Genomic DNA, 12,508 nt, shown 5'->3' with positions numbered 1-12,508 from the left:
CGGCTCAGTGCAGATTCAGGGGCGCATCCAAAAAAGGAAATTTTGCGTGTCGAGATTCGGCGCAGATATTGTCCTGTTAGCAACCACAATAATAACAGGTGCTTGTAGGTAATACATTGGAAAATATTAATAAAAGTTCTAAATTAAAAACGAAAATATTTTATAATACGCTGGGAAACGCATGATAGTCCAGGTAAAATGAGTTTGCATAACTTTCAACTTCACATAAATATGTTTGCATTGCAATTAAAATATAAGCATGATGTAATATACAGTATGTTATGCCAAGTACATTATATATAGCTGTTGATTCATGCGCAGACATACGAGTAGGTAGATTACATAACAGAATCTTCAATCGGATTATACGAGCGTGTAAATAGTTATAGAGAGGGATAGAGAAAAGAATACCGTTTTTATTTTTCTTACGTTATTTTACTGACCGCAGCGATCAGACGATCCCTGTTCACAACAGTGGCTTGTAATATTACATTAATTTATTAAACCTGTTTTTTTTCAATGCTTTGTATATAATCCTGTTTTATCACAGTAAAAATAAAACCTATTGCTAAATATAGAACATTTTACATAATAATGGGGTGTAAAACACATGTTAGATTATTTTTATAAAACTACGGAAAACCTATATAAATGGAGCTCAACACCGCATTATAACAATATTATTTTGCTTTCAAACCATCAACTTTTACATTCGCACTCGCTTGCAACTTCCTACACTTCACCTATAACATTCAAATTTGCCAATTTCTAACAGATTTTTTATTTTCCTAATTATTTGTTTTTATCCACCATTCAAAATGTATTCGAAAATTTTCGCTATCGCTTTCGCGGCGGCCTATCTCCCAACTGCTTTTGCTGCCGATTGCACACTTGGTTGTAAATACCTCGAAAACAACAGATGGGTTTCTGTGAGCAAAAGCGCCAATATCGGCGACACATTATACATCATGGGTCACAGTACAAAGATCGGAAGAGGATGCAAGCCCGAAACGACCGAATGGAGCGACGCAGAAATCTATTCTTGGTAAACTGTCAAAAGCAATGTTTGGCAGGCGGTGTTTTGACGAAGTTTGGAAAAAAATATAAAATACTAGCCCTTATCTTATTTTGCATGGTTTAAGCCTGGTAAAATTAAGGGTTTCTTTCTGGCTTTTTAAAAATATTTTGATTATAAATTATATAGATATTATGTTTCAATACCAAAAAGTTAACCAGAAAATGTTACAGCCGGGGACCAGGGTAAATGTAGCACCAAAATGTTACAATCAAGGTATCGGGTAACCTGTTCTTATGGTAAAGTACAGTGGGTTAAAACAATTAAGCGTCTCGACTGGGTAACTGGGGTTCTCAATAACTGGGGTGAAATTATAATCGGTCTCAAATAAATATTGAGGTTAACTAGAGTTTGATTGCTGCTAAGCAATCCTAGAATCGAATCTATCTACATGGTAATGAGCGTGCCTTATATAAACTATGTTCCCGAATGTGATCTCTGTGAGGATCAGGCCCCTAGACCTACCCTCAGAATCACGACTCGGCTCCACACCGAGCCAGGGATCGGACAAGAATCCACTACCTCCGGATTTAAACGCGTCTCTTGAGCGCGTCGTCGATTGTAATTTCTCTCTTCTCTTCAGTTTAGAATCTTCGTTAATAGCGCCTAATATATTGAGGTTCTCCAATATATGCCTGGCCGTGACATAATTCTAAACTCGCTATAATTTGCTGGTGAAACAATTAAAATATATCGTTCAATCCCTTTATTCAATCGTTCACCACGTCGGCTGTGCGCGACGGTAAACTAGGCCACAGAAACAGAGGACACCATTTACGAAATCAATGTCGCCGCGTAAAAATTACGGCCCACCGATTCGCCAATCCCAACGCGTAACAAACGCATACTCAGTAAAGCCAGATAATTTGGCTTTAGGCACTGCTATTCCCAACACCGAAGGTTCGGATCAAAACGGAGAGATTACAATTGCCCCAGTGAGCCCAGAGCCAGTAAAGCCCGCTCCTACCAGCGCCAACACAGAGCCTGAAAAGCCCGTTGAGCCCCAATCCGACACAGAGCAAGATCAGCCAGTCGACAGCATCGAAGTTGACGGATCGTACGAGTACGAGTCAGTTTCTGAGCACCCAGGAGAGGCGCGAAACCCTCCCCACCAACCTTCTGCCAAAACGTTAGACGGCAGGAACGAAATTCCGAAATTTCCAAGCAGAGCGCCCTCGCCTGTCGTCCAAATGAGAAGCGAAATGGCAGACGAAAGCGAAAACACTGCCGGCCAGGCTACAATCACTTAATCACAGCTGCAAGATCTTTTGGCCACCATTGCCCAACTTAAAGACCAGCTCGCCACCCGGAGTAACAATGCCACCCGTCAAACCCGCGGTATTACGCCTTTGAACAGCGCCTTTGGAGGGGCTGAGTTTAAGCCCCATGGTATCGCTGCCCGGACAGCATTTAAACTTTACGGAAGTAACCAAAATGCTAAAAACCCTGCCTACGACAGGACGGCACGTAAAGCCGGCATCGACCCCGGCATGTTTAATGGTGATAAGGATCGTTTTGATAAATGGATCACCAAAATCGCAGATAAATTTGTAGAGGACGACGAAACTTACAAAACAGAAAGAAGCCGCATGGCGGTAATCAATTCCCTCACTGAAGGGCTTGCCAACGACCTTATCCAAGGCCGCTATAAATCCACCATTATGCCTTTCAGCAGCGCGGCCGAAATGGTCGCGACCCTAGCCGCTGTTTACCACGATGACAATCAAACCTCCAAAACCCGTGAGGAGCTTCGTCACCTGAAGTTTAGTCTGTCGGACAAGTTAACAGACATCCACCAGTTTATTGGCAAGGTTAACAGCCTAGCCGATAAAGCCAACATTGCCAAAACGGAACGCAAATTGGTTCTCTATAAGCACATTCCTGCCAACCTGAACCCCCAGCTTCTCAGCCTATCCAAAGACCCAAATATCTCGTACGAGACCTTTGCCGGAGAAGTTGCGAACTCGGCGCTGGCCCAACAACGCGCTTGGGAGGAGCTCCGCGAGAACCGCAAAAAGAGGGAAGAGCGCCGTGAGCGTTCAGCCAGCGCCGAACGCAAACAGCGTCGACGCGAGAATCGCCGGCACAGCCAGGAAGCCAAGAACCAAGCCCGCACACAGACCGTTGACGCACCGAAGTCGCCCAGCAGAGAAAACGCCAAATTGGTCATTGAGGGTAAATGTTTCCTTTGCAAAGAAGCCGGGCACCTGGCACGCAATTGCCCCCAAAAGGCCGCTCACATCGCCGCCGTTCTCGCCCTTCAACACGAAGGCGATCGAGAAGCTGGTAAACGATCCGGCCACAGCTTATCTTCGTCGGATTCGGAAAACTGCTAAGGCTGCCGGAAGTCTCCTCGGCAGTCTGCGTGCCTCAAATAGCTAAAATCGATAAATCACCTAAATCAAACACCTTTCTTGCTCCCATTCGATTGCAAGACAAAGGTCGTGGTCTTAACGCCCAAACTCTCTGTGACACCGGAGCAGATATATATTTATCCATCCGACCGAGCCTCGCGAAAAAGGTCGCCCAACGTTTAGAGCTACCTATTAAAAAGCTCCCCAAGCCTTTGGACTTTGGAGATTTTAACAGGAAGGTCACCGCAAGAGCCACCGAATACCTTCGGCTCACTTTGCAAATCGACGGACGACAATTCCCACGGCAGAAATTTATCCTCCTCGAGACGGCACACGATGTGTTTATCGGACAAGAATGGTGGACGAAGTATCGAGTAGGCTTATTCCCAGCTACCCGCAGCTTCGTTTGGCCCAACGACCTGCCCGCCATGGCCCAATACTCACCGGCAATCGTTGTACAACGTTCAAATCCGCCTCTGGACCTCGAGGCCCAAACTGACGCAGTCCGCCGGGACCGCAAGATGGAACAAGAAAACCGTCGCATCCAGGTCCGCAAAATACTTCAAGGCCCTAAACGCCAACACGGAAACCAGGCTCAGATCGCAGAAATTAGCGCCTTTCCGACTATCCCAAAGACCGTTTCCAACAAAGCCCTGCCAGCCAATATTTGTGCCCTTCTTAACGACCCACGTCAAAATCAATGGAAGCGATCCCCGTTACCCACGGAGCCTATACCGCTGGTACCAGTAAACGATACGCCTACGACCAGCCTCAATGCGGTATTAGCCCTGCAGTGGAACAAGACTCACGATGGACGTCCCATTCCATTCCCTGCAGACGAAGACCCGGAGCATATCGCGCAAGTACGAGCCAAGTTACCCAAAGCACTTGCCCACCTTGAGGGTTTCTTTTCCAAAAAGGCGTCGACGATTCTCCCGCCTAGCCGACCCGGCTTCGACGTGGTTTTGGAACTCGAGAAACCTTTGGAGGGGAGGCCAGCGCGCTACTCGACCCCTTTCGCGATAATGGAGTTGGAAAAGGAAACCATCGACGAACTTCTGAGGATCGATTTTATTGAACGGACAATGGAGGAGACCGCAGCTTCGACTTTGTTCGTTCCTAAACCGCAATCGAAGGAGCAACGTTTTTGTGTGGATTACCGATGGGTAAACAAATTTATCAAAGGACGACAAGTATTTGCCCCCGACGTGGCCGGGACGTTGAGCAAGTGTGGAAAAGCCCGGAGGATAACCAAGATCGACATTATTCGAGCTTTTAACAAATTGCTAATGGATCCGAAGTCACGGTATTTAACGGCGTTCAAAACGCGACAAGGCACATTTTAGTGGAAGGTCCTACCCTTTGGACTGAAGGTCGGACCCGCCTGGTTCCAAGCTTTTATCAACGCTCAGTTTAATAAACTGCTGGACGCTTTCGCGAGCGCCTACGCAGACGACGTGTTGATTTATACCGAGGATAAATCGGAGCAAGTCCACTTTGAGCAAACCGAGGAGGTTATTTACAGGTTGCAGAAAGCCGGACTCCAAGGCGATATTAAAAAGTCAAGTTTCGGCGTTTTCGAAATCGAGTACCTGGGTTTACTTCTAGAGATCGGTAAAGGTATCCGCATCGACCCCAAAAAGGTCGAAGCCATCACCAGCTGGCAATGGGACAATATCACCTCCGTTTCCGCAGTACGATCCTTCCTAGGCTTATGCAATTTCGTTCGGACGTTCTGCCATCACGCCAGCGAACAAGCAGAACCTCTGACCCGATTATTGAAAAAGGGAGTCCCGTTCGAAAGAGGCCCCGAGCAGAAATCTGCCTTTGAAGCGCTGAAACAACTGGTGGTCACCGCCCCCGTAATGAGTTTCTTCAAACCCGGTATGCCTGTCAGGATGGACACCGACGCCAGTGGCAGGGCCACCGCCGGTGTCGTGTGGCAGCAACAGGACGATGGCAGCTGGAAACCAATCGGCTATTCGTCCAAAACCATGTCCCCTGCTGAACAAAACTATCCGATTTAGGACCAGAAGCTATTAGCTGTGATTAATACGCTAAAGGACTTCGAACCAGCCCTGTTGGGTACCAAGTTCTGTGTTTTTACCAATCACCAGGCCCTAATTTATTGGTCGACCAAGAAACTTTTGTCCGCTCGCCAGATACGATGGGCTAACTACCTGGCCAACTTCGACATTATTTTTAAATACCGTCCCGGCAAGGATAATGTGGCAGCCGATGCCCTTTCGCGCAAAACCATCGACAACCCTACGGTCAAGGCCCGAGCTGTGTTAGACCGCACCATTGCACTAATCCCTCCAGAAAAGATCGACTCCCGACCCGGCGAACCTTTTCCAACCATTAGCAATTTGGAACCCTCCGCACCGCAGGGAGCTGACCTGGTGGCCCTTATCCTGGAAGAAAACCTGAAACAGAACCTAGGTCACCACGACAATTTGTTAACGGTACCCGAGACTACCCAGGATGGCAAGATCTTCTTAAGAACGGCTCTCATCCGCGAAACTTATAAGCCCAAGATCTTCGGCCATGGAGGCCAAAATAAAACCCTTAGCCGCCTGAAAAAGGACTATTGGTGGCCCGACAGAAATCGAGACGTTAAACGCTATATTAAAAATTGTCGCGAATGTTAACGCAATAAGGTACGACATGATAAGACGCCTGGGCTGCTGCACCCACTGGAGATCCCTAGACGGTGTTGGCAGCACGTAATGGTAGACGGCAAAAATATGCCCAAGGATAAAGAAGGCTACGATTACGTCTGGGTCTTCATCTGCCGATTGACCAAACTTTTGGCCACCCTACCGGGAAAAAAGACGGACACCGCGGAGACCTTGGCCATGCGGTATTATCAGACCGTGTACCGTTGGAAAGGCGTCCCCGATTTATGGCTTTCCGATAACGCCGGACCGTTTATATCCGAGTTCTTAAATACTCTAAACGAGTTGACAGGAACAAAGCATAAACATGGAAGCGCCCGCCACCCTCAAAGTCAGGGCAGCGTCGAAATTACCAACGCTGAATTGGATTAGAAAATGCGCTTTTATATAAACAAATACCAAACGAATTGGCGACGGCATATCCCCGCTTTCGACTTCGGCCACAACTCGTCCGTCCACGCCTCTATTGGCATGGCACCGATCGAAGCAGAAACCGGAGCTCGCCCTAGAGACCCGCTCTCTTTACCTTTACCCGAAGAAGACCTGGAGACCGGTCAGCAACAAAAGGCGCTGGAAATGGTCCGCCAAGCCCGGCAAGCTCAGGAACTGGCCCGCAACAACGGACTCGGAGCGCAAATAGAACAACAGAGGCAGGCTAATAAGAAGCGGCGACCGGTCGATTTTACGGTGGGAGATGCGGTTTACGTTAGCAAAAAGGGTTTTTCCACCGAAGCTCCTACGACCAAGTTGGACTCGCAAAATGCAGGACCATGGACGATTCTCGAGGAAAAGGGCCACAGCTTCATTCTCGACACCCCTGCCTGGTATAAAGGTAGTAAGCTGTTCCACGCCAGCCGATTGCGCAAAGCAGCAACGGATCCATTACCTCAGCAGTATCAAAAGCCGGAACCACCGGTCGAAATTAACGGAGAACCGGAGTGGGAGGTGGAGCAAATGTTGGCCTCACGTTTATTCGGACGAAAGAAAACGTTGCAATATCAGGTATCGTGGGTCGGACTCGACCCTGATGAGACATGGTATGAGGCCCGCGATTTGAAAAATTCACCAGTACTGCTGGATACCTTTCACAGGGAGTACCCGGACGCAGCAGGACCTCCGGTAAATCTGCAACAGTGGATCAGGAGCGCAGCAGAGGATGTTTTTGCGGAGGACGGACCCGAGGACAATGTTGCCGAACACGATGCGAAAAAGACACGAGAGCGGAGGAAGGCCCCGAGGAAATACACGTGACAAACTCAAGATTCTGACCGCCTACGTCGATCAGGCCTTAGAGGGGGGTAATGTGAGGATCAGGCCCCTAGACCTACCCTCAGAATCACGACTCGGCTCCACACCGAGCCAGGGATTGGACAAGGATCCACTACCTCCGGATTTAAGCGCGTCTCTTGAGCGCGTCGACGATTGTAATTTCTCTCTTCTCTTCAGTTTAGAATTTTCGTCGATAGCGCCTAATACACTGAGGTTCTCCAATGTATGCCTGGCCGTGACAGACGCTTTCACCCAAAAAGCCTACTTTTCCCACCACCGAGTTTTGGGTTTCTCAAACGCCGCATAACCCGACAGAAGCTATTTGTTAATTAACGTTTGTTAAATTTCGAATTAATTGTCATCAAAGCAGCTTTCCCACTCCAATTTTTGAAACAGTAAAGCGATTGGCAAAAGGTATGGACGGAATGGCGCACCAAATTACGCTTTTATCAGCAGAGGTCCGCAGCCTTCGGAAGGCCAACGAAGCGCTTAATAAGCGACGGAGGGCCAAAAAAACACTTATTCGCGAAAGAGGGTCATTATTATATAGGAGGTTCAAAATTTGTTACAATTAAAAAATGCGGATAGTCCGGTACAGGAGGAAGATGTTACGATCAAGGTATCGGGGTAACCTGTTCTTAGGGTAAAGTACAGTGGGTTGAAGCAACTGAGCGTCTGACTGGGTAACTGGGGTTCTCAATAACTGGGGGTGAAGTTATGATCGTTCTCAAGTAAGTATTGAGGTTAACTAGAGTTTGATTGCTGCTAAGCAATCCTAGAATCGAATCTATCTACATGGTAATGAGCGTGCCTTATATAGACTATATTCCGAATGTGATCTCTCCTGATCTGTCACAGATCGCAGAGATCACTTCCCTTGATCTGTTGTAATCCCTTAATAATCACTGAGATCACTCTCTTGGCAATCACGTGAGGTCACGTGATTCCTTCTTATATAATCCTCTTTCTGCCGGTCGGTGATTTCTCTGGGCGGGTGTCGTCAGGAGGGGTGTAACCCCACCTGGCCTCCCTGGTACCGGCCCAACTGTCTGGTCGTAACAGAAGAAGATACAAATGGGGAGGGGAAGAGTGCGCGACCGGTGACTAAACGACGGTGTGGCAATTGCGGCAATACAGGACATAATGCGCGCATATGTCAGGAGGATGCAGAAATGTCTGATATATCTATTTCCGATTGTATTGAGGTAAAATAAATAATGCTGGCGTTGCAATTGAAGTTGGGAGTTGGACCGACCGAAAAAGTGGCCCGGGTCCTGATATGGCCCGGGTCCTGATAAACTGTCACGAAAGCGATCCCAAAGAGACAAGGCTGCAATATAGGGGCGATTCTATTCGAAGATCTAAAGCTAAGTGTAAAGGAAGAAGAAAGGCACGCAGTGCCAATCGCGTACACGCGCCTAAGCGAACCCTGGCGCCTTGTCACGTGAGGTGGAGCTAGTCACGGTTGGCAGTCGCCCAGGCACGCCACTCCGTAACACCGCCTATACGTTTACCATTTGCCACGAAAGCGATCCCAAAAAAACAAAGGTAAAATATAAAGGCGATTTTATTCAAAAAATTTAAAACTTGTGATATTTGGACCATGAGATTACCAGACCCTGACCCTGACCCCTGACCAACGACCCACCAGGGTGATATTTTTATCGACGTCGCGTCAAACTCAGAATTTTGTTTGTTTCCTTTCCTCTCCTCAAAGTAAAATCTTCGTTAATAAATGCCAATAAACTAGCTTCCGTGCTATATTTACCCTGGCCGTAACACCAACCAACAGTTTAACTTTGCAATTAACTGTTTTGAAAATCACCGAAAAATTTGAAGATTTCGTCCTTTCCGCCAAATATGGATTAATACGTTCGGCAGTGGTAATAATCCGACAAATGGTTCAAGCTCAAGATTAGAATGGAAATGTTAATTATATTAGGTTTAAAGGAATATTGCAAAAATTTAGCCACAATGGTTTGTAAATATCCTAACAATACGTTGTTTCCCATATTCCCTCCCTGACCTAGGGAAGGGGGGTTAATAAATATTAATAAAAAACAATAGGCCCGGGTGCGGCTGTGCCAATATATACCCATTCCCAGAACGCGGGCGTTCTTATTTATAAGAGCAAAGATTTTATCTCTATTAAGTCTTTTGAACTTTTTCCCCTAAACTCCGCCGATATTTTCCTGGACCTGCAATAGCGATGAACCTAAAAGCCTTTTGTAATAAAAAGTTCCGGACCTGTTTCGCTGCGCTTTTGTATAAATTTTGTCATTAAAAAACCTCCCGACATTTGTCCTTTTGTGAAAAAAACCGGCCAGTTTCACGAAGAGCCACAAAATACGCTAAATCCTATATACGTAACCGAGTTTATATCTGCCTTTTTGGGGCCTGTCGCCAAGCAAGTTTAAAATGCGCCAGGGGTATGGAAGAACATACGCAGCGAAATAATGTGTAATAATAGTTTCATGCCCTGGCGCAGGTCGCCGTTATGGTTTCAAACATATATTAGCAAATATAACTTGCTGCGTTCGCCAAAAAAAAAATTGCAAAATATATAACATTAAATATTCCCCGATGTTTACCGACCTGTGTATAAATTTAAATGTGGCCTTTGTTTGCAAAAGCTTTTATATTTAACAGTTTATAATTCGTTAAAAACGGATAAAGCAAAAAAACCAAAGACAAGCGCCAAAAGAATGGAAAACCCCAAAAGGGAGCGAAAAACAAAAAAGCCCAATAAGACCAATGGAAATCCCACAAAATGGAAACGAATTAAAACGCAAAAAACCACAATAAAGCAAAACTGTTTAAAAATTGAATCCCGCAGCATGCCAAAAGCCGGGCTAGTAAATTTTTTCATGTTGCAGCCTGTGACATTTGGACCATAAGATCACCAGACCCTAACCCTGACCCCTGACCAACGACCCACCAGGGTGATACCTTTATCGACGTCGCGTCAAGCTTAGAACTTTGTTTGTTTCCTTTCCTCTCCTCAGAGTAGAATCTTCGTCGATAGATGCCAATAGACTAGCTTCCGTGCTATGCTTACCCTGGCCGTGACACAATTCTACTCTCTAAAGAATCGCTGGCCTAGCGATTAACAAATAAGGCGCAACAACCTATCTTTACGCCGCTGGCGAGCGACGAAAATAAATCCGCACCCGACAGACCCGACCCGACCGGAGTTCGACAGGAACTTCAATTCCAGTCCCCGACCACGACCGATCCGACCTATGCCCAGGCTGAAGGACCATCCACCTGCGAGCAGGAAATCACAAAGATTGATTACGAACCAGACGGAGCAAACAGACCGCCCCATCGACGACCCGACCCGATCAGAAAGCGAAACAGACTCTCGCCCAGGCACCAAGTCCAGTGTCGAGGACGAAATCGAAGTTGCATCTTCTTCGCGGTCCCCGGAGCTCAACGTGAACGCACAAGAAAACAACCCCAGAATAATGGGCGACGCAAACGACCCAGCCAGCGAGATCGCTAGGCTAGAAGCGGAAATACTTAGGCTAAGAAACGCGTTGAGAAACGACACACCCAGTCCCAGGCCCTACCGAGAATTAAGGCACCGAGAGCCATCAGTGGAAAGTGCATTCGGCGGAACGAGTTTCAAAGCAAAAGGGATGGCCGCTTGGCCAGCCTTTACCGAGTTCCAAGGAACAGGCGGCATGAACCCTGCTTACAATGACAAAGCAAAAGCCAGAGCCGATTCACCCCCAAAGTTCGCAGGAGACAAGACGCAATTTGATAGCTGGCTGATAAAGGTGGCCGACAAATTCGAAGAAGATGTCGCCATTTTTAGGACTGAGAAAAGTCGGATACGTTACCTGATGAATTTGCTCGAGGACAAAGCCGAGAAAGCAATGATTACTCGTTACGTTTCAGTTACACGCCCCTTTTCATCAGCAGCCGAAATGATCCAAATCCTAGAATCCATGTACCACGACCCCAACCAGTCCATAGCTGCCAGAGAAGCCCTTAAGAAACACGAGTTTGAGCTAGGCAAGGGCCAAGATATCCACGAGTTTATTGCCACGTTTAATTCACTAGCCCAGCAAGCAAAGGTTCGGGAAGAAGACTGGAAGCAAACCTTGTGGGGATGTATACCCGCCGACCTCGATCACCGTCTGCTGCACGATAGTGAGAACATCGACATAGACTACGAGACGTTTTGCCAGTACGTTACCAAAGCCGTCTACAGCAACCAACTGGCACAAGAAAGGCGCAAAGACCGAGAGAGCACCGACAAGACCAGCACGAAGAACGAGACCCGGAGCAGGCAGAAAACAGCTTCGACGAAAGTCCGTTCGCGCTACAAGCCCAAAGATTATCAAGGGGATAGAACGGAACCAATCACGATGGCTAAGGCCGGTCGCTCACTGACTTATGAGGAGAAAAAGGCGCATTGGGATGCCAACACCTGTTTCATGTGCGGAAGGGGTGGCCATAATTCCAAAGATTGTCCCGAAAAAGAGAGAATAAGGGATGTCAAAGCAGTGAAACCGAAGCAACAAACGAGTACCTTAGATTCGGAAACCACAGACGAATCGGGAAAAGAGTGAGACCGCCGCAAGCCTCCTCGGTGGTCCAGATGTCTACGATAGCTCAGATTGGTAGTAACCCACGACCTAAATCTTTCATCATTCGAACTCAGATACAGGTTAATGGCGTAGCACTATCAGTTAAAGCTCTTTGTGACACCGGAGCAGACATTTCTCTTTTGATCAGCCCAGCAATCGCTAAACAAGCCGCAGAACGGCTAGGAGCCCGGCTTCAAAGGTTAAAAACCCCGCTACTTTTGTCGGATTACCGCAAACAGGACGCAGGACGCATTACGCACAAACTAAAAGCGACCTTGGAAATCGATGGACGCCGGTTCAGCAACCAAATGTTTTACGTGACGGAAAGTGGACATGATATGTTTATTGGGCAGGATTGGCTAGTTGAACAGGATGTTTGGATCCACCCGAAAACGCAAACGTTCGCATGGCCTGAAACGACACCGTCGCTGGCAAAATTCTCGCCAGCCATTAGACTTCCGAACATGTTGGACAAGCCCGATCCGGTTGCACAAGCCGATGCAGAGCGGCGCGACCGAGCATTCGAACGGGAAA

At 47.2% G+C, this 12,508-nt stretch overlaps 1 protein-coding gene across 1 annotated transcript; it reads left to right on the top strand.

The window, feature by feature from the left end:
- Nucleotides 1-711: 711 nt before the first annotated feature.
- Nucleotides 712-1,238, top strand: MGG_16175 (uncharacterized protein). Its single transcript, XM_003709479.1, has one exon. It carries the CDS (start codon nucleotides 819-821, stop codon nucleotides 1,047-1,049), a length of 231 nt encoding a protein of 76 aa, XP_003709527.1. The 5' UTR covers nucleotides 712-818; the 3' UTR covers nucleotides 1,050-1,238.
- The last annotated feature ends 11,270 nt before the right edge of the window (nucleotides 1,239-12,508 follow it).

This window comes from Pyricularia oryzae, chromosome 1 (assembly GCF_000002495.2).
Source record: "Pyricularia oryzae 70-15 chromosome 1, whole genome shotgun sequence".
Lineage (NCBI taxonomy): Eukaryota > Fungi > Ascomycota > Sordariomycetes > Magnaporthales > Pyriculariaceae > Pyricularia > Pyricularia oryzae.
Note: the sequence above shows the minus strand (reverse complement) of the source record. Positions and strands in the feature narration are given on the sequence as shown.

Excerpts from the sequence above, each read along its gene's own strand:
- MGG_16175 (XM_003709479.1), top strand. The coding sequence starts at position 819 with ATGTATTCGAAAATTTTCGCTATCGCTTTCGCGGCGGCCTATCTCCCA.